At 37.6% G+C, this 27,659-nt stretch overlaps 1 protein-coding gene across 1 annotated transcript in view; it reads left to right on the forward strand.

The window, feature by feature from the left end:
• LRCH1 (leucine rich repeats and calponin homology domain containing 1) overlaps positions 1 to 27,659 on the forward strand; it is a 185,926-nt gene that overhangs the window by 81,319 nt on the left and 76,948 nt on the right. The window contains exon 2 of the mRNA XM_087814361.1: positions 6,004 to 6,148. Within this exon, the coding sequence (XP_087670487.1) occupies positions 6,004 to 6,148 (145 nt within the window). The remainder of the gene's footprint in view (positions 1 to 6,003; positions 6,149 to 27,659) is intronic.

Genomic DNA, 27,659 nt, shown 5'->3' on the forward strand with positions numbered 1-27,659 from the left:
ATTTCCATTGTAATGGTGATTACTATTGATAGGCTGTTTTTATTATGTGTAAGAGCCAAAATTCTCTTTAAGCAAATGGGAAATGATTCATTGTGTAGTGAAACCTTAGCTAAACAGAATTGCCTGGAAATGAGTGGGTCATTACAGAGAAGCTGCAATGACCTAAAATGTTTTTGTTTTGAGTAGTTTTACATGAAAACATTAAAAAATTAGTTACACATTTTCCTGCTCTCTTGAACAGAACCTTTTAAACACATGTAATCTTCAAATACATTAACTGTTTCTAGATTATTCAGCATTGTATTATTTTTGTGCTACAACTATATTGTGCTATATTTAAATGGGGCCTGACTTTACATTTGTCAACAGATGGTTGTTGGTGCCAATTCAGTGCCAAGAGGAATCCCCAATTTGGGGTGTGATGAAGAAGAAAACTATTCAGTGCAAACTGCTTAATTGTGATACAGAACAGCTGTCAGGTGGCACTGGGCCTACGCCCTTCTCAGCTAGACAGCTCTGCTTTGCTCTGGTCCAGAGACACATCTTAATGTTTCAGTTCCAGCTGGAAAACACAGTTTTCAGTTTTTGGTGGAAAGGGAAAGTTTGCTCTCTGAGCCAGAGGGAAACTGATAGAAGTCTCCACACCTGGTTCCTGATTGGTCATCCATGCAAATGAGGACTCCAAATCCTCATAGTTTGTTCCAAAAATCACTGCTCTGATTGGTCAGAGTGGAGCCACTGTGATTGGTTGGTGAAGATGCTGATGTAGGGTGGGGGGAGAATACAGCTTTGCAGCTCTGATTGGACAAGGAAAGTCTCAATCCTTTTGGTTGAAATAGCATTCCAGGAACTCCTTTGTAAGGACTGGCTGAGATTTCAGGAACAGTGCAGGCAGGGAGTTCAATGCAGGGCTTGCTTGAGAGGCCCCTGTTTAGGAATGACTGCTGGGTTCTGTTTGTAAATTTGAACCCAGTTTGCCATCAGGAGCCTTTCTTTGTGGTTATCTTTTTCTCAGGATCAACACATTAAAAATTTTTAAATTTAAAATACTTAAATTTTAAAATACATGTAGATATTTGTTAGAAGTGTACTTTTTAAGTCTATTTTTTAAATATAGCTCTATTGATTTCAGAGAGAGGAAGGGAGAGGGAGAGATAGAAACATCAATGATGAGAGAGTCGTCAATGATTGGCTGCCTCCTGCACGCTCCTGACTGGGGATTGAGCCCGCAACCCAGGCATGTGCCCTGAACGGGAATTGAACTGAGATCTCCTGGATCCTAGGTTGATGCTCAACCGCTGAGCCACGCCCAGCCAGGCAGAAGTGTGCTTTTTAATGGTTACCTCTCTTTTCCTTATCTATTTGTGTTTGCTAAAGTGCTATGGAGCTGGAACAGTCAGTAATAGCATTTCTTAGAATTGTGTTTAAGAGTAAAAAGCTTCTGAGTGAGCCTTTTAAAGTTTCTTTAAGTAAAATGATTGTACTTTGGGACAGGGATTTTTTTCCCCCCACATCTATGCTTGTCCTCAATTTTATTTCTTTTTTTTTTTTTTAATTGAGTTTATTGAGGTGACATTGGTTAATAAAATTATATAGATTTCAGGTGTACAATTCTATAATACATCATCTGTAAAATTTTATTTCTTAGTATTTTTGCAACTCTGTATAGGACAGGTCTGATAAAGAAATCAATTTTTGCTATCAACATTTCAATAAATGGATTTGTTCAATAATAGCTACCTGTATGTAATTACCTGTTTAGTACTTTGTGTCCTTAATAGGTATCGCCTGCTAGTAAAATCACCTGGCTAAGAGTCTAATCTGTCATATGCTTCTTGGCATTTACCAAAACTAATTTCTATTTCTTATTTCCTCCTTTAACCTTTGAAAGGAAAACTTTAAGCCAACTTATTCCCCGCCCCCACTCATAATACAGAATTATTTATTTCTAATTCTTTCAACTAAGATTTGTTATCATGAGGCATTGTGTGTATGGTGTGCTTCACGTGCTTGTCAGTTAGATTTGAAACTCCTTTCCAGCTCAGGCCTGATTTATTTTTTGTTTATTTATTGATTTTAGAGAGAGGAAGGGAAGGAGAAAGAAAGGGAGGGACTGTGGGAGGGGGAGAGAGAGAGAGAGTTGTTGTTCCACTTATTTATGCATTCATTTGTTGATTCTTGTATGTGCCTTTACCCAGAATAGAACCCTCAACCTTGGAGTATGGGGATGGTGCTCTCACCAACTGAGCTACCTGGAGAGGGCTCAGACCTGATTTCTTGCTACAAATCCTCAGAACCCAGCATTAGCTAAAACAGTGATAGAGGCTATTCTTGGAATGATTCTCTCTGTGCCAGGTGCTCTAAGGACTTTATCTGTGTCATCTCATTTAATTCTTTCAATAATTCAGTGGGGCCAGTACAATTAATATTCTTTTATTACAGGTGAAGAAACAGAGGCATAGAGAAATTAAGTAATTATTTCCTCATACACACAGCTAAGTGGTGGGACCATGATTTGAACTCAAACTGTTTGAACTAAGAACCTGTTTTCCTACTATATTCATTCAACAAGTATTTATTAAGCTCTTACTGTATACCAGTAAACCATACTGTATACCAGATCACAGTCCTCATAGAGAAAATAGAAACAGATGAACAATCATAACACATGAATAAATTTGCATACTATTTTAGAGGTTAAGTGCTAAGAAAAAAAGAAAACGTTGAACAGAATAAGGAGGTTAAGACTGATAAGCTGACAACTTTTTTATCCTCACCTGAGGTTATGTATTTTGACTTTTTTTTTTTTTTAGAGAGGGAGGAAGGGAGAGAAAGAGAGAAACATCGACCAGTTGCCTCCTGTATATACCGCAACTGGGATTGAACTCCCAACCTAGGTATGTGCACTGACTGGGTATCGAACCCCCAACCTTTGGTGTATGGGATGGTGCTCTAACCAACTGAGCCACCTGGCCAGGGCGTGATATGCTGTAAAGTTAAGTAGGTGGTCAGGGAAGACCTCATGGTTCATAATGAAGAATTATTTAACAGATGTCTACTGTTTGACATGATTTTTTGTGTTGATCTCTTAGAGATGTAGCCTGAGATTTTGACTAACTCACTCAAAACTTTTAGGAATCCGCTTATTATTTCTGCCTGTTTAACCCTGAAGTGTTGGGTGTTTTATCTTTGTAGTCAAGGTTGAGTCAGCCTCTGGGCTCTGCTTCACTGCCTGGACAGCATTTCCTACTCCAGTGTTTTCTTAAATGTGCAGATGCTGAGTCATGGAGCTGGGTGGGGTGTCTGTGCCCAGGGAGAAGTTGAAGTGAGGGGCAGTCATATACTGGGGCCATTGTGGAGGAAGTTGAGGAGGGATAGGAAGATATAACTGAGGTTCTTCTTGATGGACACCTACCTAGGTGAAGAGGGATATAGGTTGTTCAGAGGGGGCAACTGGCACCAGACCATCCTTCCACCTGAGGGACCAAGGTTGCAAGAGGGTTGCGATGGTCAGACATATATCACTTGGTCTTGGTGAAGCTGGATGTGATTCTGACTTCCAGCATTAGGCATTTTCTTCTGACTAGAAGAGAATACATTGCAGATGAGTTTCACAGCTGTCCCCTGTCAGCACTTCTGCTCTGTGGCTGTGGTGGCTGATAGCTCAGGATGTTGTTGCTGAAGAGCCAGGCACCATCCAGTTCCTCCAGAGGCACCGCTTTCATTTTTTATACAAAACATCATACCTCTAATGGTGCTAACTACACACAAGATTCCATTGGCAGTTTTCTACCTTCCCCTGCTTATTTTTATTCCTTTGGCTACTTTATTTTAGGGATTTGCTGAGCTTGTTTTGGCCATAACAGAACTTATTGTTTTATTTTTGGCTGCATGGCTTTCACTTGAACACTTCAATTAAGAAGCAACATGGGAGGACATGGTTCTGGGTTCCGGTTTGCTGCTGGGCTGTTTGCAGAGCTGTGGTATACCTCACTCCCCAGGGCAGGGCTAGGCCCCACCATGGGTTTGCAGCAGGAATGACAGTTTCCAACTTGCGGTGGGTGGAAGAAACAAGGCACCAATACACATGCCCTTCTTCTGGAGGAAATATTAGGAACCTGGTTAAAGACCACTTACTTTTAGTACAGAGCTCTGGAATCATGTAATGTCTCCGGACCAGGCATCTGAAATGTATCCCTAATTTTTTTTTTTTTTTAATGAGAGATACCCACAGGAACAACTGAACTTCCCTTTATTACAGTGCTGTGAATCAATAGAGCAGGGCTTTGGTGTCATATCTAATGGTTCAATCTCTTGCTTCTGCCACTTAATAGTGTTACTGAACCAAAGTTCACGTGCTTTATGCTTCAGAAAGCCAAAACTCCTCTCACATCAGGGTTTGGAGTAAAGAAAGCTTTCCTGATGGAGAAGGCACGAACAAAGAAGATGGGAGACCTCAAGTTCATCTTGTTCGCTGGATGAGGCCAAGATTTTCAAGGGGCTAGGGGGATCAGTTATACACACAAATGCTGGTGGGGCAAATTTATATATACACACACATATATATAATGTTTTTATTGATTTGAGAGAGAGAGGAAGGGAGAGAGAGGAAGGGAGAAGGGGGAGAGAGAAGCATCATTGAGAGAGAACCATCAATTGGTTGCCTCCTGTGTGCTCCCTACTGGGGATTGAGCCCACAACCTGAGCATGTGCCCTGACTGGGAATTGAACCGGTGACCTCTTAGTGCACAGGGTGATGCTACAAGTAACTGAGCCACGACAGCCAGGGCTATTTGCTAATTTTTAAATTTAAGACTTATGTCAGTACTTAGAAGGGATACGCATGTAATTTCCCTTGTGTGTACTTTCTTTATTTTAAATAAGAATTTGGAAACTTTCCTCTTTTTTTTTTTTATATGGTTTGGAATAGTTTAAATATTACCAGAATTGTCCCGTTAGAATCTTAGAATTTCTCTCTGAAGTCATCTAGGCCAGTTTTTGTTTATGTATTTGTTGGCAGGATAGTCATGAAGGTAGCTCTTTGACTTTTATTTCATTATAGTATTGACCTATTTAAGTTTTTTGTGCTTTTTTGTTTGTTTGTATGGAGTGTGGTTCCTTAAGTATACATTATATGTTACTTACTAAACATCTTCAAGTTGTACTGATTGAGTCCCTCCTAATAAAGTATAAGGTGGTCTGTTGTTATTGAGTTACTGTTTTTGAGAGTGGGGGCTCTTTCCTTACAGTGTTTTATGGTATTTGTGAATGTCTACCATTCCCAGATTTAGACATTAAGGACTATTCTATATTTTTGTTATTGAAATGGTGACATTATAAACTTTATGTGTGCTTACATTGCTCAGTAGGTCAAGAGAACATTTGGCCAAGAGAGCCCAGTTTTACTGCAGGTCATGTGGCAAACACAGTGTCAGTCCTTAACAGGTACAACTGATTTATGTCCTTCTTGTACATTGTAGGCATTCAGTAATCCTAGTGAATGACATATTTGTTTAGCATCTACTATGTGTTTGCTTGAGGAAGATATAAAAGTCATATTCCAAGAGACAATACATGTTATGAATGCAGAATTGAATTAAAGAAATTAAATGTTGTGATAAATATACATATTCAGATATATTAAAGGATATAGTTTTACATTCTTGTCTAGGGGAGAATAACTTTGAAATAATTTTCAGATAGATTGAAAAGTAAATATTGATTCAGTTACCTTTCTTTCTGGCCTGAATTTACAAATTAATAAAGAGAACTAAAACTATTTTCAGCAGTATTTTTGTTTTTCCATGTGACTTGGGCAAATATGCTACTAAATGGAGATCACAATGTAATACTAAGAACCACACAAAAAATGATAATGTTGATCTAAATGTAGGCTATAATGATTATTTTAAAACATGTTAAGAAAAAAGTATGATAGTTGATAAAATTGTATTGGATTATGTTGAAGATTTAGTGACAAAATATTCTTTCTTTTTCTCACAGATTTATCTAAAAACAGACTGGTTGAAGTTCCAATGGAATTGTGCCACTTTGTATCACTGGAAATTCTTAACCTATATCATAATTGTATCAGAGTCATTCCTGAGGCCATCGTTAACCTGCAAATGCTGACTTACTTAAACTTGAGGTAGGTTAACTCTAAAGGGTAGAATACAATTCAAATAAAAATATGCTTTTATTCCTATCAGGATTTTTTCTCTTTCCAATCGCTGATCACCTTTTGAAATAAATCACACAAAGATCATTTAAGAAATATCTTTTGTAATACATTTGTAGTGCCATTAATACTGTTTTTGGCCCTAGACTTTTCTGAATGTCAATATAACAAGATGTTTTTGCTTTTTAAAAATAATTTATATGGCATCATTTACACGTTTTGTCTCTTTTTTAAAAAAAATGTTTTTATTGATTTTAGAGAGAGACGAAGGGAAAGGGAGAGACAGAAACATAGATGAGAGAGAAACATTGATCAGGTGCCTCCTGCACACCCCACACTGGGGATCGATTGAGCCTGCAACCCGGGCAAGTGCCCTGACTGGGAATTGAACCTCTTGGTTGCATGGGACCACGCTCAACCGAGTCACACCGACTGGGGTACTTTTTGTCTCTTTGGTGCTTGGAAGGTTGTTGATATATTGTCTTCAGGTATTGATGTAGATTTTGGAGGAGGAAGGTTAAGGGAAGTGAAAAAGACCATGGGGATTGGGACAAATCGGGGCCTTGATGGTCTTTGGGAGTTACTGGTTTCATTGTATTTGCTACCTAATCCTCACTTCAGGTCACCTGAGACAGTTCAGGAGGAGCAGTGGGCAAATCTGGCAAGACATAAAGTTTGTTGTGTTTATAGCTCATTAAATTAGTTCAGTGTTTGCTGAGAATGGGTCAGTGGTCTGTATTGACTCTACTTATGCCCAATACCGTGTAACATATTAATGCCCTTGAATAGCCCTGAAGTTAAAAAAGCAATTATTTTAAGGCATTGGTTTTAGACTTTGGGGCTGTGAGTATCAACTACGCTAGCTAGATTTCAGCTCCTTGTCTTCTAAATCCTTGACTCACATTTGGGATGTCATGAGAGAGAGGGGATTTCTTTTTTTAAATCCATCTGTACTGTAAAAACAAGGTTCCAAAGTTCAAGCCTGAGCATACCCTTCACTCCTTCACTTGGGTCAGTCACATGATTTTCGTATGCAAAAGTTAGCACTTGACTAGCAAGGTTTGTGCTGTGTAACAAATATGCTAAACTTTAAAGTGCAAAATTCCCAGTGAACCAGGTATTGCATTAATTTATGATAGATAATAATGTCAGTTAATTTTAAGGTTTTGTTGTGTTTTTTTTTGGTTGACCACTGAGAATTAGGGGTCTCCTGCTGCTCTCTTTTCAGTCAAAAATGGGTTTCCATTGCATTCATTAGGAATGCATGTCTTTTTCCTTGGAAGTGAAAACAATTATGTGTGTGTGTGTGTATACATATATATATATCTTTAATAAAACTTTTTATTATGGAAAAATGTCAAACTTATGCAAAAATGTCAAACTTACCAAAAAAAAGTACTATGATGAGTCCCTATGAACCCATCACCAACTTTAACAATTATCCACGTTAGCTATTTTTATTAACTCTATTCTGTCCATTTTTCTTATTTAAAATTTAGTTTAAAAGTATAAATTATGAAATATTCCAAACTTACAGAAAATAATAAAATAGAAACTCAAGTTCCCACCATTCCAATTTAACAATGTGGTATTGTGTAGTGTTTTAAATATACATAAATGTTGTCACACTGCACATAACCATTTGCAATAATTTCCACTTAACGGATATTAACATGTCACATTTTTTCAGATCTCCTACCTCCTCCCCCCCCACTATTGGTCCTGGGATCTTTATATTATCACACGCACAAAAGGCTTCATACTCTAACAGCAACTTCCCAGTAGTTAACCTGCTTTTTAAAAAATTTGGAGTTTACATCCTGTCCCCAGGTTTTTTTGTTCTGTTTTTTTTTTGTTTTTTTTTTTAGAATATTACATGAGCTAAGATAGGAGGGAAGAGGATTTGTTTGTCTTTCTGGGCCTTGATTTTCCTCAGCTAGAACTCCAGCTCTTTGCCCTCAAGCACATAATCGTCTGTTTGGACATGTTAGCCTGGCCTGGGAGAAAGGCATGCAAAAAGCTTGCCCTGCTAGAACTGCTGCTCGGGAAGACTGCTGATTCTGGAATTCTTTTTCCTTTCATTATATTACTTCTAATTTTTCTTTGATCATTTTTTGTTTAAAATTTCTTCCTCCTCAGGAGTCAGCTTGGCTTCCTTCTTGTGGCACAGGGCCAGTGCATGATGGGACTCCTACTGTCAGTACAGTGCGCTGTCAGTGGGCACCATGCAGTTCTTTACTTGGGGCTTGGTGCATTGTAGACTTGGATGCATTCTAGGCAACATCAATAATTCTTGTTTTGTGTGTACAACTCTCTGAGCTCCAGGAGAAGTTGCCCACAAAACCCCTTATTGTTATTATTATTATGTTAATTGTTGACTGTTAACTATCCTAGACTTATCTAAATAAAAGAAGTATGTGTCTATTCATTTACTTTTTATCCAATCCCAGAGATTTCCACACTTTGCTTTCTCCCATCTCCCTAATCTATCACCAGTGGATTTCATGTAACCCCCTTATGTCTCCTCTGATTGTAATGTATAAATAAAGTGCAAAGCTGCTATTTTCTGGAGCACTTTCTCAAGTCCATTGAGATTTTGCTTCCTGGTAATTGTCAATCAGTTTGGCTCAAATAAACTCATAAAAATTCTTACAGGTTTAGACGTTTCTTATGTAGACAGCTCACACTTCCTACTTTAATATTACCATATTTTAAGACATATTCCCTAGTGTTGAGTCATGATTCACTTTATTTATTTATTTATTTATTTATTTATTTATTTTTTAGTCCTCACCTGAGGATATGTTTATTGATTTAGAGAGGAAGAGAGAGAGAGAGAAACATTGATGTGAGAGAGAAACATTGATAGGTTGCCTCCTGAACATGCCCCAACGGGGACTGAACCCACAACTGAGATATGTGCCCTGACCAGGAATGGAACCCACAACCTTTTTTGATGTACAGGATGACTCTCCAACCAACTGATCCACCTGGCTGGGGCTGAGTCATGACTCTTTAAAGAATTTATAACTAAATGGAGAAAAGTAAGAAAAAGTATCTCTTACTTTTCAGAGGTATATTAAAAATGTAGATACATCCTCTAAACTTTTTGAAAGTCAGGGACTGTATATACATGTATAATTATTTTTGATATCTTTTATCAAATTTACTTCATGAACATAAAATAGTAACATAGGACCAGCTTTTAAGTGACCAGAAGATGGTCATCTTGTTTATTAATCATAAAGCCTTTAACTTCTGTTTCAATATTGGGTTTAGTTAAAATGTGTCTTCTAGGAATTGGACTCTTGAAATTGAATTATTTCTCTGGGAGTAATTTTGAGGTAGACTGTTATAATCACCTAAAAAATTTATTTGTATCTTATGGGATAGTAGGTGATTGTCACATATGTTTATTGTCAAGTATGTAATAATTACTAGAAAATGGCATCTAATTAAATTGCAAGTCTTGTAAGATGTTGAGTAATATCATCCACATCATAGTGGGTGGTCTGTGTGAGTTCTTCCTGTCCTCAAACTACCATCCCACTCCCAGCCACCCCCAAGCTGATAACCAGGAGTTCAGAATATTGTGCTTGTTTGTGATCATGATACATGTCCCCTCCACAACAACCAAGGTTGGACATTGTGGCTTTTTCATTTCTTTTCTACCCCTCATGAAAATTAAATCAACAAAATAGGATATATTTCTTCTTCAGTTTGGTGAAGAGGCATGGTGGACTTATGTTTACTTTTGGCCTTTGGAGGAGAGGCTGCTAGTCCGTTTACTTGAAAAAGAAGCAAGGACTTAGGATGCTGCAAACACACTGCCTTGTAGAAGAACTGAGTTTTCTTCCATCCAATTTATTTTCTATGATAGTTATAAATGGGAGACTATGTCAAAGAAAGCTTATATTCTAGACAGTATATAATCAAATCTTGACATTATCACTAGCTTATAGTGGGTAAGTCTATATAAATTTCAAAAAATTAAAGAAATACTGTAAATTATTTTTGAGCACACATTTAAGGTGGACTAATCAACAAATAAGCAAGTTCATCAAGTTTTAGATATCAGTACTTGAAAACACTTTCTTTTCTGTAGTACTTAGAATTTTTCCTCATATTTCTATTAACTAAGAATAGAAAGTTGTTAGTGAAGCAGTACAGAGAACCTGCTTTTGAAATCTTTGCAGATTTCATGTCTCTAGACTTAAAATTAAACATGGTCTCATATTAAAATTTTCTTCTTTTTAAGTAAATAACATATAGAAATTACTAATTCTGTGTTTCAAAGTAGGAGAGGTGCCATATGGGAAACATTTAACATTGAGTGTACCCTCTGGGATATATGGGCATTTCAGCAGAGTAAAGCCATGAATATTTGATGGTGATGTGATAATGATAACAGCAAAGGTGGTGGAGGTGGTGGTGGTGGTGGTGGTGGTGGTGGTGGTGGTAGAGGTGGGTGATGTCACTGCCTACCCACTTGGCTGACAGGCTCTCTCAGGAATGTTACCTTTAAATGTCAAATAGTTGCGTGGTTCCAGGAACCTAATTCCTGTCTTTGACTAGAGATGGGTTTAATTAGCACATGTTAAAAGAAAAAAATCTTCACTGTTAAATGCAGTTAAAAACACTTCAGTGTTTTCTGCATTTTCTCACATGAACGGAATGTCATATTTATGGAAAGCACCCATTTATTGTTGTTTATTTAGCCTCTGCTTGAAGAATCTGGGCTTTTAATCTTTGCTTCTTGGTGTTTGCAACAACAGGTTATGTTAATTTAGTATATGTGCCACTGTGTCTTTTCCTGATATAAAGGATCTTAACCCAAGAGATGTGGTCAGGAACAATAAAAATGATTAAGCAAGTTTTGTTCCTAGAGGAACAAACATTTTGAACTTGAGTCACACAGGAAAGCCTCACAAAGTTTAAAATGTATTTCAATACAGTGGAGAGGTTGTCGTTGATGAGACTGATGGAGAAAATGTCCCTTAGGAAAATAGACTAACCCAGGGTAGCGAAACTCTTGGCAACATTAGGAGTGTTGTGTTTCTAAGAATAGGGACTTTAGTTTTAAAGTTTCATCTCAGAGAGTTTCAGGAATAGAAGCTGCCAAAAAATGAAATTTCTTTACAGCCTTTTGATCATATTGCTTCCAGAACTCTGGGTGACTGAGAGTGAAATACACAGAGCCAGGAGCTGGTTTATTGATTAGAACCCCCTATCTCTCCCAACCTACTAGGAGTGGATTCTGAGGCATTGCCTGTAAAGAAGAGGACAGTTTTTTGAACAAAATGTTATCACACCATAAAAAGGAATCTGTTTTAGCTGCTTTTTCTGACGCTTGGCATCCTTTTTGGCTGCTAAACAATGTGCAGAACGAGCCAACTTCCCGATGGCTGTGTAACCTGTATGTCCACATTCCTTTGGAAGTGGTCATTCTGAGAAGTAATTTAATCCTCCGAATATAGCTATCTGTTTGAAGGATTGGAAGAAGCATCCTGTAAGCCAGAGTTGCCGTAGATAGCATAAATTTTATATTTTTTTGCTGTGAATGAAAATTAACTTTCATTGTTCCTAAGAATTTGAATGTTATCCCTAAATCTCCTTGCACTGACATTTCTGAAGAAAGTTTCAATTGTAAAATAACATTTCTTCTTTCTGTAAACTGATAAAATTGATGGTGTCTTCCTAACCTGGAAAAGGTGAAGAGTTTTGTTCAATTCAAGACAAATTTGTAAATCCTACATCCTTTTATGAAGATCTTACCTCATTCAAAGGGAAAATGAGAATACTTTATATATTTTGGAACTGGCCTTTGGTAGCTAGATTGTCTTGTGAAATAACAGATAAACAGGAGGACATCAAAATACAGATATTTGGGAAGTATTATCTTAAAATTTGAAAATATTTTTGTACAGTGTTAGAGTTAGCAAAGGCCATCAGGGTATGACTTAAGCCTTGCCTTTTCTAGTGTGCTTCCTGGGCATTTGTTTTCAAGGTGGAACCTTATCAGATTCCATTCCTTTTAATAGAGCTTATACTTGGCAAGGTTTCCAAAAAGGGTTTTTCCATTATACACATTGCCTGATTACAGATGTTATTTTAGATCAGTGTTTGTATTGAAGAAAAGAACAGAGAGACACAAAAAGCACATTATGACTTTGATAGCGAGGTCACTGCTTTCAGTTCTGCTTCTGGTCTTAATAGGGTTTTTAAGATCTTTGTGCTGTAGATTTGCTTTCTTAAAATGGGGTGAAGACCTCCTAATTTATTGTATAGTTTTTTCTTATTTGTAGTTATTCTCAAAGTTTTTTTTGCAAGCCCAAATTGTACAAGCTTCAAATTACATTTATTTTTCTAACTAGATAGACAAAAGCCCTTTGAAACATTGCCATTTCATCAATAATCAACTTCTTATATTTCCTCTAGCAACATTGTAGTTTACCAAGCTCATAACAGGTGCTGTAGATAAGAAGAAGGAAAGAAACAAAAAAAGAACTTAGACTCTTGAAAGGTGTGGGAATAATCATATTTGAGCCCGTCAACAACCTCTACTTTAGACAGGAAATAGCAAAGTGATTTATTCCTAGGCCGCACTGTTTCGTAAATAAGAATAATAGAAATCAGTGGAATTTATTTCTTGTCATGTTATGGTATTCTATAGGTAGTTAGGCAGACATGAGCCGACCAAGGACAATGAGCCAGGTACAGAAACTCTCCAGGGCAGAAAGCCCTATATGCCTAGCAAGAGGCAATACTGGGAAAACTAGAACCTCATCCCCAGGGTAACCTATCCGCCCCTAGCATATGACTGATCATGCAGTTTAGACCCCCCTGACCTTTACCTCCCTAAAGGAAACAGGTAGGCCTCAGCTGTATTTCAGCTTCAGGCCCAGAAAAGCAGCAAAACCAGACAAGTGACGCTGCAGCTGCCTCAGCTCAGGACCAGCTACATTGACTAATGACCCCCAAGCCCTGGCCCTGACCAGTCAGTGGAGACCAGGACCCTGAAAGAGCACACCTGGAAAGCTGATGACTATTCTATTGAGACCCTCCCCTGAGACCTCCCCTAAGATTTCCACCTGCAAGAGGAAGATAACTATGCTCAGGACAAAGGACCCAGCACATCTCCATCCCCTTTCTTCCCTCAGAGGGAACCCCCAGAGACTGGCACCTCAGGAGCATGGGCAGCAGCACCTTACCCTGGGCTTACCCCCTGAACCTGACTCCAAGGCCCCCTTCTCTCTCTGACTTCCCAGGGAGCCGAAGCAGCCCAGCCTGGGCTCTCCTGTTACTTCTTCTATGCACCTTCCTTGTTTCACCGTCCTAAGTATATTTTTGCCGCAGCCGATAAATTTTTGCTTGTTTTTCTACACTTTGTCTCCTGATTGAAATCTTTCCCTCAAGAAGACAAAAACCGGGGTCTTCTCATCGTCTCCCCAGTAACAATGGTTTGCTCAGCACTTCTACCTTTGTTATCCTGTTTAACACTGTGCTTCACTGCATTCCATGCTCCTTAGGACAGTGTCATAATCATAAAAATATTTAGAAAAATTTCCAGGAGACCAACTAAATACTTAATAAGGGAAGGCCCTTGTAATTAAAAATTTTTTTACTGTATTTATAGTGGGTTCCCCCTTTTAACTCGTAATACTGTAAATTTGTGCAGGTTCCCTTTATTCATTCAGAAGTTTGTCAGTCTTGATTTTGTATTTTTAAAAAAAAATCACTTATGATGCTAGTTACCACCCTTTCGGTTTTTTATTTTCTATTTAATTCTGATATATAAGTAAAATTTTATAAATTTTATTTATCATATTTCCTTCTGTTATCTTATAGGTTTATTCTTTTTCTAATTTCTAGAGTTTTGAATATTTAGCTTATTAAATTTTAGTTATTTTTATTTTTTATAGAAGTACTTAAGGTCAGGGATTGCTCTGTACATGGTATTTTAGCTGATTCCTAAAAGTTTTATGTTTTTTTAAAAATTTATCTTCATTGTTGAAAGTATAACAGATGTCCCCCTTTTTCCCCCACTGACCCCCCTACCCCATTCCCCCCCTTCCCCAGGCCTTCACCGAATTATTGTCTGTGTCCATGGTTTTGCATATATATATAAGTTCTTTAGTTAATCTCTTTCTGTCCCCCACCGCCCCACCCCTTCCCTGTGAAATACGTAAGTCTGTTGCTTGCTTCAGTGTTCTGGGTCTATTTTGTTAGTCAGTTTATTTTGTTCTTTAGTTTCTTCTTAAGGAAACCCTTCACCATTTCATGTAATACTGGTTTGTTGGTGATGAATCCTTTAGCTTTTTCTTGTCTGTGAAGCTCTTTGTCTGACCTTCAATTCTAAATGGTAGCTTTGCTGGGTAGAGTAATCTTGGTTGTAGGTCCTCACTTTTCATCACTTTGAATATTTCTTGACACTCCTTTCTAGCCTCAAAGTTTTGTTGAGAAATCAACTGACAGTTATATGGGCGCTCCCTTGTCGGTAACTAACTGCTTTTCTCTTGCTGCTTTTAAGATTCTCTTTGTCCTTAACCTTTGGCATTTTAATTATGATGTGTCTTGGTGTGGGCCTCTTTGGGTTCCTCTTGTTTGAGACCCTCTGTGCTTCCTGGACTTGTAAGTCTAATTCTTTCACCAGGTAGAGGAAGTTTTCTGTCATTATATTTTCAAATAGGTTTTCAATTTCTTGCTTCCTCTCTTCTCCTGGCATCCCCACTATTCAAATGTTGGTACTCTTGAAGTTGTCCCAGAGGCTCCTTACCATTTTCATTTTTTTGGATTATTTTTTTCTTTTTGCTCTTCTGATTGGGTGTGTGTTGCTTCCTCATATTACAAATCACTGATTTGATTCTCGGCATCCTCTACTCTACTGTTGATTCCCTGTAAATTATTCTTCATTTCAGTTAGTGTATCCTTTATTTCTGACTTGCCCTTTTTTATGTTGTTGATGTTTTCACTAATTTCCTTGAAATTCTCATTAAGTTCCTTGACCATTCTTATAACCATTGTTTTGAACTCTGTATCTAGTAGTTTGCTTTCTTCCATTTCATTTAGTGCTTTTTCTGGGATTTCTTCTGTTCTTTCATTTGTGACATGTTTCTTTGTCTCTGAATTTTGGCTGCTTCCCTGTGTTTGTTTCTATGTATTAGGTAGGGCTACTATGTCTCTTGACATTGGTAGTGTCCTTGTGTAGTAGGTGTCCAGTAGGGCCCAATGGCTCAGCCTCACCAGAGCTGGGCCTTCTGGCGCTCCCCTGTGTGGGCTGTGTGCACTGTCCTGTTGTAGTTGAGCCTTGGATGCTATTGGCGTCATTGGGAGGAATCGATCTCCAGGCCAATTGGCTGTGAGGACCAGCTGCAACTATAGCTGAAGAATGGTTGTGCTGGAGACACCCCTTTGGAGCAGGATTTGCTTCAGTGGGGTTTTAGTGCTCATCGAGTCCACCCCTTGAGTGTGTCACACATGGATGTGGTAGGGTTGTAATCCAGCGTGATTGAAACTGACCACTGGTGCACTAGCTCTGGGGCCTCCCAGGAGGTGTAAAGCCAGCCTATGCCTGTGCCCCGCCCAGGGCCACCCAGCGTTAGCTCCACAGCAATCTATAGGTGTCTGCTACTTGTGTTCAGCTTGGAAGTGCCCAGGAGAGGCCAAGCTGTGAACCAAGCTGGGCTGCTGCTAGTGCCAGGCCTGGGGCCACTTATCGAGATGTATAGGGCATGCTGAAGCTATACATGCCCTATGCCACCTGCTGCTGGTTTGAGAGATTTTTAGGAAAGTCCGAAGCATGAGGCAAGAGAGGCCAGTTGTATGTAAAAGCTACTGGAAATGGCTTTGATGAGCCTGCAACTAGGGAGAGGTGGGGGTCATAGGGAATCACCAGGGTGGGGCAAAAAGCCTGAGCCAAGTGGGTGGAGATTCAGATATGGGGCCTGACTGTCTGCTCTTCTGTGAGCACTTCTGTCTGGGAGAAAGCTGCCCCTCCAGCTCTGGCCCTGATTCCAGGCAAGTTAGTTCCTCCCCAAAAGTACTAGGTTCCTTTCAGGCTGCTGCTTCAGTGCTGTAGCTCAGAGGGAGTGAGTCCGAGTGCGTCTGTGTGGGGGAGCCCTTTAAGAAGAACTGCTTGGCGCCAGCAGTCTCCCTGTCATTCAGCCACACTCCCCACTGGTTTTTACAGTCAGAAGTTATGGCGGCTTCTCTTCCTGGCACTGGAACCCTGGGCTGGGGGGCCTGATGTGGAATTGGGACCCCTTGCTCCTCTGGGGAACCCCCACAGCCAAGATATTCCTCCTGATTTTGAATTGCCGCACTGGGTGTCTGACCAGCTGGTTCCGTGATCGTGTCTCCTTTCTCCACCCCCTCCTACCAGTCTCGATGTGCTGCTTTTTTAATTCCCTAGTTGTAGGACTTCCTTTTAGGTAGATTTCAGGTGGTTCTAAATGATGGTGGTTCTGTATTTTGGTTGTAATTTTGATGTGGTTGTGGGAGGTAGTGAGTATTGTGTTTCCCTATGCCACCATGTTGATTTGAGTCCCCTAAAAGTTTTGATATGTAGTATTTTTTAAGTCACTCCTAAATCTTCTAATTTTTACTGTTAGTTCTTTGGTCCATAAGTTTTCTGTAGAATAGATTTTTTAAGTTATCATTTAAAATTGATTTTGGATTTAATTGTGTTGTTTTGCTGTTTGATACTGATTTTTTATTTGCTGCTTGATATTGATTTTTTAGATTGGTTGAGATTTGCTTTATTCCCTATGCGTAGTTAATTTGGTGAATATTTACTTTGTGCTTGAAAAGAAGATGTGCTCTCTAAGTGTTATATATTAGGTTCTACTAAATCCATTAAGTTTGATAAGTTTAAAATGGGGGGGGGGGAGGTTTGACTCACTTCTTCTTTACCAAAACACATTTTTGTCTCTGCTTAATATAAGTTACTGAGAGATGTATTTTAAACAAAATACAATGATTATGGAATTGTTGGCTTTTCCCTGTAATTCCATCTGTATCTATGAGTCTGTTGCTATTTTGTTTGTTTATTTTGTTCATATATTCCACATATAAGTGAAATCATATGGTACTTGTCTTTCTCTAACTGGCTTATATCACTTAGCGTAATATTCTTCAGGTCCATCCATGCTGTCACAAAAGGTAAGCTGTCCCCTTTTAGACGGCCCATTAGTATTCCATTGTGTAAATGTACCATAGCTTTTTTATCCACACTGTTCGGTACTAGGGCTCCTTCTAAATCTTGGCTACTGTAAATAACACTGCAATGAACAAAGGGGTACATATATTCCTTCCAGTTAGTGTTTTGGGTTTTGTGGATATATTCCCAGCAGTGGAATCACTAGGTCATAAGGCAGTTCCACTTTTAATTTTTTGAAGTAAGACCATACAGCTTTCCACACTGGCTGCACCATTCTGCATTCCCACCAACAGTACACAAGGGTTCCCTTTTCTCCACATCCTTGCCAACACTTGTTTGTTGGTTTATTGATGATAGCCATTCTGACAGGTGTGAAGTGATATATCATTGTGTTGTTTTTGTGTGTATGTGTGTGTATTTTTGTTTAAAATATTACAGATTTCCCTTTTTCTCCCCAATGACCCATTCCACCCCTTCCCACCCCCCTCTCCAGTCCTTCTCCACACCATCGTCTGTGTCCTTGGGTTGTGCATATATGCCATTGTGGTTTTAATTTTCATTTCTCTGATGATTAGTGACATTGAGCATCTTTTCATATATCTATTGGCCATCTGTATGACCTCTTTGAAGAAGTGTCTATTCAGGCCCTTTGCCCATTTTTTAATTGGATGGTTTGTCTTCCTGGTATTGAGTTTTATAAGTTCTTTATATATTTTGGATATTAACCCCTTATCAAATATATCATTGGTGAATATGTTCTACCATTGAGTTGGTTGTCTTTTTATTTTGTTCATGGTTTCCTTTGTTGTGAAAAAACTTTTTGGCTCGATATAGTCCCATTTGTTTATTTTTTTCTGATGTTTCCCATGCTTGAGTAGATATATCAGAAAAAATATTGTGACAAGAAATGTCCAAGATTTTGCTGCCTATCTTTTTTTCTAAGATTTTTATGTTTTTGAGTCTAACATTTAAGTATTTAATTCTTTTTGAGTTTATTTTGTATGGTGTAAGAAGGTGCTCTAATTTCATTGGGGTTTTTTGCATGCATCTCTCGTTTTCCAAATAGACTGTCTTTACCCCATTGTTTGTTCTTGCCTTCTTTGTCAAATATTAATTGACCTTAAAGGGGACATCTCTGTCTTGTTCCCAATTTTAAGGGAAACACTTTTAGTTTTTGATCATTGATTATGATGTTGGCCGTGAGTTTATCATATGTAGTCTTATTACAGTGAGGTATGTTCCCTCTATTCCATGAACACGGTATATGCTTCCACTTATTTGTATCTTCCTCAGTTTCTCTCTTCAGTGTCTTGTAATTTTCCGAGTGCAGATCTTTTACTTCCTCGATAAAATTTATTCTTAGGTAATTTTTTCTTTGTGATGCAGTTGTAAATGGGATGTTTTCTTAGTTTCCCTTTATGATAGTTCATTATTGGTGCAGAAAAAATATGCTACTGATTTCTGAATGTTTATTTTGTATCCCCTTACTTTACTGAATTCATTAATCAGTTGTTAGTTTTTTGGTAGAATCTTCAGGGTTTTCTATGTACAGTATCATGTCATCTGCAAATGACTACAGTTTTACTTCTTTCTTTCCAATTTTGATGCCTTTTATTTTTTTCTTCTTGTCTGATGGCTATGGCTAAGACTTTCAGTACTATGTTAAACAAGAATGGTAAAAGGGCCTGGCCGGGCATGGCTCAGCGGTTGAGCATCGACCTAGGATCCAGGCAATCGGGGTTCGATTCCCGGTCAGGGCACATGCCCAGGTTGTGGGCTCGATCAATGACTCTCTCATCATTGATGTTTCTGTCTCTCTCTCCCCCAATCCTTTCCTCTCTGAAATCAATAAAGATAAAAAAAAAAAAAAGAATGGTAAAAGGGGACATCTCTGTCTTGTTCTGAATTTTAAGGGAAACCCTTTTAGTTTTTGCCCATTGAGTAAATACTGACTGTGGATTTGTCATATATAGCCTTTATTATGTTGAAGTATGTTCCCTCTATTCCCACTTCACTGAGAGTTTTTCTTTTTTGTCGTTAATGAGTGCTGGATTTTATGAAAGGCTTTTCGTGCATCTATTGATACGATCATGTGATTTTTATTCTTCATTTTTGTTTATGTGGTGTTTCGCGTTTATTGATTTGTGTATGTTGTACCAACCTTGCTTCCCAGGAACAAATCCCACTTGGTCATGGTGTATATTCTTCTTAATGCATTACTAGATTTGAATCGCTGATATTTTGTTGAGGATTTTAGCATCTATGTTTACCACGGATATTGGCCTATAATTTTCTTTCTTTGTAGTGTCTTCATTTTATTTTGGAATTTGGATAATGTGGGCCTTGTAAAATGAGCTTGGTAGTCTCTTCTCTTGAATTTTTTGGAATAGTTTGAGAAGGATAGGTGTTACTTGTTCTTTGAATGTTTGCTAAAATTCACCTGTGAAGCCACCTGGTCCAGTATGTTGGGAGTTTTTTGATGACTGCTTTAATTTCATTGGTTGTAATCTATCTTTTTAGATTTTCTGATATTTCCTGATTCAGTTGTATAAGACTGTATGTTTCTAGGAATTTATCCAGATTATCTAATTTGTTGGCATATAGTTGTTCATAATATTTTCTTACAATTCTTTGTATTTCTGTGGTGTCAGTTGTTACTTCTCCTCTTTCATTTCTGATTTTATTTGGGTCCTCTATTTTCTTTTTTTAAATCCTCACTAGAAGATGTATTTAGAGAGAGGAAGGGAGGGAACGAGAGAGGGAAAGAGAGAGAGAAATAGAGAGATAGAGAGGTAGAGAGAAAAAAAACATTGATCAGTTCCTTTTCGTACACTCCCCAACCAGCCATCGAACCCACAACCTAGGTATGTGTCCTGATGGGGAATTGAACCAGCAACCTTTCAGTGTTATGGGATGATGTTCCAAGCAACTGAGCCACCCGGCTGGTCCGCTTTTTTTCTTGATGAACCCAGATAAAGTTTTGTCAATTTTGGTTATCTTTTCAAAGAACCAGCTTTTGGTTTCATGGTTCTTTTGTATTGTTTTTTTACACTCTATTTTGTTTATTTCTGCTCTGATTTTTTAAATTTCCTTTCTTCTACTGACTTTGGGCTTAGATTGTTACTCTTTTTGTAGTTCCTTTAAGTATAAGGTTAGATTGTTTATTTGAGCTATTTCTTCTTTCTTCAGGTAGGTCTGTAATGCTGTGAATTTCCCTCATAGGACTGCTTTCACTGTGTCACATAGATTTTGGGTTGTTGTGTTCTCATTTTCATTTGTTTCAAGGTATGTTTTAATTTCTTCCTTGATCTCAGTGTTATCCCATTCATTGTTTAGTAACATGTTATTTGACCTCCATATCTTTGTGTGTTCTTCAGTTTTTTAAATTTTGATTGATTTCTAGCTTTATATTGTTATGGTTAGAGAAGATGCTTGATATGATTTCAGTCTTCTTAAATTTACTGAGAGTTTTTTGTGTCCTAACCTGTGGCCACTTCTAGGAAATGTTCCATGTGCACTTGAAAAGAATATATATTCTGCCCTGCCGGGCGTCGCCCAGCGGTTGAGCATCGACCTAGGATCCAGGCAATCGGGGTTCGATTCCCGGTCAGGGCACATGCCCAGGTTCTGGGCTCAATCAATGACTCTCTCATCATTGATGTTTCTGTCTGTCTCTCCCACTCTCCTTTCCTCTCTCTGAAATCAATAAAGATATATTAAAAAAAAATATATATATATATATTCTGCTGTTTTGTGGTGAAATGCTCAGAAGATATCCATTAAATCCAGCTGATAAAATGTCTCATTTACAGCTGTCCTTTCCTTGTTGATTTTCTATCTGGATGATTTATCCATTGCTGTCAGCAGGGTGTTAAAATCTCCTACTGTGAGTATGTTACTGTCAGTCTCTCCCTTTTTGTCTATCAACATTTGCTTTATATATTTAGTTGCTCCTATGTTGGGTGCATAAATTTTTACAATGGTTATACCATCTTGCTGGATTGCTCCCTTTATCATTATGTAGTGTCCTTCTTTGTCTCCTACTATAAACTTTGTTTTAAAGTCTATTTTATCTCATATAAGTATTGCTACCCCAGCTGTTTTTTCATTTCTTTTTTCATGAAATATATTTTCTATCCCTTTACTTTTAGTCTGTGAGAAACTTCCTTTCTGTGGTGTGTCTCTTGTAGATAGCATATATATGGGTCTTCTTTTCTTACCATTTATCTACCCTGTGTCTTTTGATTGGTGCATTTAAGCCATTTACATTTAAAGTGATTATTTGTAGGTATGCATTTATTGCCATTTTATCCTTTTAAACTATGTTTGTGTGTTGTTTTTTTCCTTTTTCTTCTTAAAGAAGACATTTTAACAATTCTTGTAATAGTGATTTGTTGGTAACTAATTCCTTTAGCTTTTTTTTTTTTTTTTATCTGGGAAGCTCTGTGTTTATCCTTCAATTTTAAATGTTAGCCTAGCTGGTAAAGTCCTCTTGGTTATAGTTCCTTGCTTTTTATCACTTTCAATATTTCATGCCAATCCCTTCTGGTCTGAAATGTTTGTATTGAGAAATAAGCTGACAGTTTTATGGGAGTTTACTTATAGGTAACTAACTGTTTCTCTTGCTGCTTTTAAGATTCTCTCTTTGTCTTTAACTTTTGCCATTTTAATTATGATGTGTCTTGGTGTGGGCCTGTTTTGGTTCATCTTGTTTGGGACTCTCTGCCTTTGAATATTCTGAATTTTTATTCTAATTTTCTTCTTCCTTTGTTTAGTCATTATATTTTTATACTTTTAGTAGAGAAGTGACCTATAAGTTGTTAAAATGAATATTTGACTTACAGAAGTCTAAAGTTCTATAGGTAAAAAATATCTCTTATCCTCCCCAAAGTAATAGCATTTATAGAAAGCTTAAACTGTAAGCTCCTCTCTCCAAACTTAGATATTATTTTTTTCTTTGTTTTAGGTTCACCTTTTAGTGGACCTAAAGCTTTTTACCTTGTTTTTAGTCAACTGATGTTTATGAGTAGTCACCCATATTTTTACCAGGTTATTTGTTCGCTCTTGCTTTTTCATCTCACTAATTTTAGCGTCTACTCTCTTTTATAACGTGCATTTTTAAGAAGTTCATTCCATGAGGATCTGTTTGTGGTAAATACAGTCTTTTTCTGAAATGTCTTTGTGTCTCTCCTGCCCCCCAGTCTTGAAAGAAGTTTCCTATTATTGGTATAAAGTTTTTGGTTATATTAATATAAAGTTTTAAGTTGGCAATTCTTTCTATTGTATTTAAAGACGTGTTTTGACCTTTGTTTTGCTACAGAAAAATTCTTTTCTAGTCTAAATGTTTTGGGTTTGTAGAAAACCTTCCATATTTTTTCTTTTTCTTTTTTCTCTTTGTCTTTGTGAACTTTATGTGACATATATATAACACATTATTTTGATTTACCTTACTATAAACTTTATTTTCCTTCCTGAGTCTGAAAATTCATGGCGCTCATCAGCTCTAGAAAAATTTTAGTCATTATCTTTTTTTTTTAAAGATGTTTTTATTTATTTTAGAGAGAGGAAGGGAGGAGGAGAGAGAGATAGAAACATCAAGGACGAGAGAGAGTCATTGATCGGCTGCCTCCTACATGCCTCTCCTACTAGGGATTGAGCCTGAAACCCCAGCATGTGCCCTGACCGGGAATCAAACCGTGACCTCCTGGTTAATGGGTCCATGCTTAACCATTGAGGCTCGCTGGCTGGGCTTTTCATTACCTCCTTTAATATTGCTCTGTCCTCCATTTCTCTTATTATTTCTGTCTTCTTTGGGTATATGTTAGTTATATATTGGACTTCTAATTCTGTATTTCACATTTCTTATTCTCTTTAATAGTTCTTATTTCTTTACATTTGGGGTGGTTTTCAAGCACAAGAATGCCTATAAACATATTAAGAGTAAAGTACAGTAATTCTTTGAATGCAAAAAAATTGTGGTGCCATCGGATTCCTTAATTGAAAAGACTCTTTCTGAGTGGAATGGGTAGCACAAGAATTTGTAGCAGTACACATTTTGACTTATTAGTGAAATCTTATGCACTCCCTTATTCTTATTATAGTATACTTTGTTCATTGACTAAAAACTTTCAGTTGATACTAAATTTCTATGAGTTGTTTTAGTTATTTGATTGCAAGACTGGATGAGAACTAGTCTTGAAGCCTAGACCCATTAAATTGGGGTTTGTGAAAAGTTGATTTCATAATTTTAGTTGTTTGTTGAACCCTGCCTTTTCTGTCTTGTTAGCATCTTCCAATTCATCTTCCCTGGTGCCTCAAATTAAAGGCCACATGGAATTAGGGCTTTAGGCAAGTAGGTTTTGACTGCAGCCTGGGGGAATACTGGCCAAGCCAGGGCTTCACTTTGGTTCTTTTGGTGTTATTTGCGTATTAGTAACAATTACAGTAACTGGACGAATAAAGTTTTTATAACAGTTGTTTTTGAGAAAAAGAGACACAATATTAGTTTTCTTAGTTTTCCAATCCAGGTCTAAATACATCACTTCATTTTCAAAAGTAATAAAAATGCTGCAGTGGCTGGGAAGTTGTAGAATATGATGTTAAAAATATTACCCTCTTTCTGAAAGGAATGCTTATGCTCTAAAGATGTAGGGAGGGGAAATCTTGATAAAATAATGCAGCCAAGAATTTCAAATAGCACATGTTCAGGGAAGAGATTTTAAGTAAAAAATAAATACATATTCTGTGGTTCTTTATCTTGAAAGATTGAAGAGATTGGGTGTTTAAGAGAGAAAAGGTATGGTGGTGATGAGCTGTTTTTTCTGTAAGGCATTTTTTTCATCTCCTCTTATTTCTTGGAATACCTTTACACTTTCTGGACCAGATAGACTGTCAGGACAGATGGAATGATAGAATCTCTTTGAATGGTGAGATCCAAATAATCAGAAGGTTTAGTCACTTTTAGAGTTGGATCCTATGGAACTGCTGTTATCTATTAATTTCAACTTATCTACCTTCACCTCATGACATCAGGCACTGTTTTTCTGATACTCCATTTGGCAACTGGCAATTTAAGAAGACTGATCCACAATACTCAGTGATTAATTCATCTGTTCATGAATAGAGAATAATAGGTCTGGCGAAAACTTACCCACCAGCCCACATATGAGAAAAAGTGTTATTTATTTCTAACCTCAGTGATGCCATTGAGTCAGTTAAGGAGTCAGTACAGTGTCCTTTCCCCAGAATACATTCTGTGGAAAAATATTCTGTTGGATGTTAGTAAGTATGCTTTTTAAAAAGTTTGTGCATTGTGCTAATCGGTATTGTGACTCTCCAAGCAACACATAACTCTTCTTTTTTGTGTGAGGCCTATGTATTATCTATTAGAATAGTGCTTTTCAGAACACCAGTTTGTAAACACTGTTTTAGAAGAATGTTTATCACTCAAAGAATCCTCCAGGAACTGACCTCATGTCTAAAAAAAAAAAAGATGTACCTTCATGATGTCAGGGGCCAAATAATCTGTATGGACTGAATGTATTGAAAGACAAGCTAAACTATAAGTAGAAAAGAGAAAGGCCCCGGAAATGCTATAGCAGCTATCATCCAGGCTGACTTAATTTTTTTATTTAGCATCTTTTAAATATATATAAATATTTGTTAATTATTACTTCTCTGTCAATTACAATATGTAATTTATTTCAAGAAAAAAATTTAGTGCTGAAACATACAAAGAATATTTCAATCACTCACCAGTAGTCAGATTTAACACTTGATGATTTTTTGTGACATTTGCTCAAGGTTTTGTTCCTCTCCCCAGCTCCTTGCTGTACAGGACTGAAGATTTCTTGGAGGGTGTTGGCTTTTTGGTCACATGCTTTCCTGCTCACTTTTCTGTTTCTTCTCTGTTCTAGTGCCTGGATGTTCTTTCTGTTCCTGCGCCTTAATGCTGAATTCCTCAAAGCTCGACCTTTGGTCCTTAAATCTTCTTTTGCAGACCTCAGGCCTCATGTGTCTCAGATATATTCTCCATTTCTTTGATTCAGTTGAGCACTAATCCTCATTTTCCCAATTGCCTAAAATTCAGTTTCTCTTAACTACCTATTAACTCCTCAAAATTCAACATGTGCTAAACTAAGCCCATTTTTTTCTTTCTCAAATTACCATATCTTGGCTCTTTGTTCCCGCCTATGCTCATACTGTTTTTCTCGAGGACCCCAGTTTGGAGTCTCAAATTATTTTTGACCCTTTCCTCCATCCCTTTTTATATAACTCAATCATTGAACTACTAATCTAGTGTTTCATTGCCTCCTGTTGGAATTCGGTGCCCTCCTACTGGGTTCTTGGTTTACCGTCACTTTTTATTTCAAAGTAAATGAGAGGAGGCTGGGTTGTGTTGAGGGAAGATCACAGACTTTGATCTGAAGCCTGAACCACCTGGTTTCAAACCTTAACCCAGAGCGACTCACTAACTAGGCAACTTGGAGCAAGTTATTTAAATTCTCTCAACAATGTCAATTTCTGTGTCTGAAAAGTAGGAGGTTTGATGTTTACATTACAGGATTGTTTTGAATGTAAATCAAATAATTGTCTAAGTGCCTAGCACAGTTCCTTATATATAACTACCCAAGAAATGTTGGTTGAATTTGTTGAATCCAGTTTTGTGGCAAGTCATACAAATTACAATATGGGTTAAGAAAAACAGTGGCAAATGTCTGGTATTTGAGTAAAGTAAGTGGATTTTATAGTATTGTCAGTAAAGAAGATATGCTACTGATTTGTAAAAGTATTAGAGCAGTTAAGTGGAACTGAATTATCAGTGGCTGTCAAGTTACCTGATAGAAGCTCACTGAAGGCTTATTTCTTTGAAAGGGTAAGTGGGCAAAAGAGGATATTCAGAGACTTATATTAGTGCATGTCAGTGTATATTACACATTCACAAATTCTTAGCGTAGGTGGAGAGGCACATGTCTTCAAATGATGAATAATAATGTTTAAGCACCTTAATTTTTATTGCATTTTTTTCATTAACTCATTATCTGTGGGTAAAAGTTGGCCTGTTCTCATTTAACTCAGTATCAATATCCCTTTCTTTTTTTGTGGGGGAAAAAAAAATTTAAAGCAAAAAATATAATTTCTTGGCTTTGGTAGAGTGGCTTGGAGGAGAAGGCAGGTAAGCTAGGTGTGTACCTTCCTGGTAACAGCAAGCTAGAGTCTATTCTATGTGAAACATGGCTCCAGAAAGTGGGGGGAATTACCTTCAGTGCTAATACATCTTTCCTACCCATTTAGGGGTGGTTTTTCTGTGTGCCAGCAACTATGTTTTATACACTAGTATTTTGGGGGATGCAGGGCTCAGGCCTGTATAGTCATAATACTTAAAGCTCCAAATCTATATTGTTGCTTTAGAAGGGGTTTGGCAAATTCTTGCTGGTATTGGATATTGAGTTCTCTGAACATTTGATTTTGAACATTTAGCTCTATTTTATCTTATTTTATTTTTTAAATATATCTTTATTGATTTCATAGAGAAGAAAGGAGAAGGGGAGAGAGAGAGAGAGAAACATCAATGATGAGAGAGTCATTGACTGACTGTCTCCTGCACGCCCCTGACTGGGGATCGAGCCGGCAACCCGGGCATGTGCCCTGACAGGGAATCGAACCCCGATCACCTGGATCCTAGGTCGACGCTCAACTGCTGAGCCACGCCCGGCCGGGCTAGCTCTATTTTAGAATGAAGGAAGGACATCATAAATACTATAGAGGAAATTCAGAGTAATAGTTTTCAGAGCCTTGTCCTTTTAGAATTGAAAAGCTCTTAGAAAAAAAGGAGAAGGCATAGCTGAGAAGGGGAGAGTTTTCAGTAACTGCACTTTCAAATCTAATTACAGACATTGGTAGTAGTAGTTCCTGACTGTGAGGGGTATAGAAATGGAATATTTTAGGAAAGGGTTTATTTATACTCAAAAGGAGACTGATAGGCTGTTACTGTGGGAAACCAGTTCAGTCGCAGTAGCCAAATATGGTGCAGGTATGCACAGCGGAAACGCATAGTGAAATGCCCAGTGCAGCAATTTGCCTGAATTCTTAGATGCTTTAGACACTCACTTTGTGCTTCTTGCTTGTCTTTCAGTTTTCTTATCTTAAGTTGACCCTTTATCTTCTCAAAACATGGCCGTTATATCTGTGTGGAATGGGTTGGTATAGTGTTTAAGACCTTGTTCAAGATTCAGTTGGAATGATGATTTTGTGTTTCTTGTTTTAAAACATTTTAAGTTTCCAAATGATCATCATACTCAAGTTGTAGGTAGCATAACTGTT

The sequence above is a fragment of the Miniopterus natalensis genome, chromosome 2 (assembly GCF_054644295.1).
Source record: "Miniopterus natalensis isolate mMinNat1 chromosome 2, mMinNat1.hap1, whole genome shotgun sequence".
Taxonomy (NCBI): Eukaryota; Metazoa; Chordata; class Mammalia; order Chiroptera; family Miniopteridae; genus Miniopterus; species Miniopterus natalensis.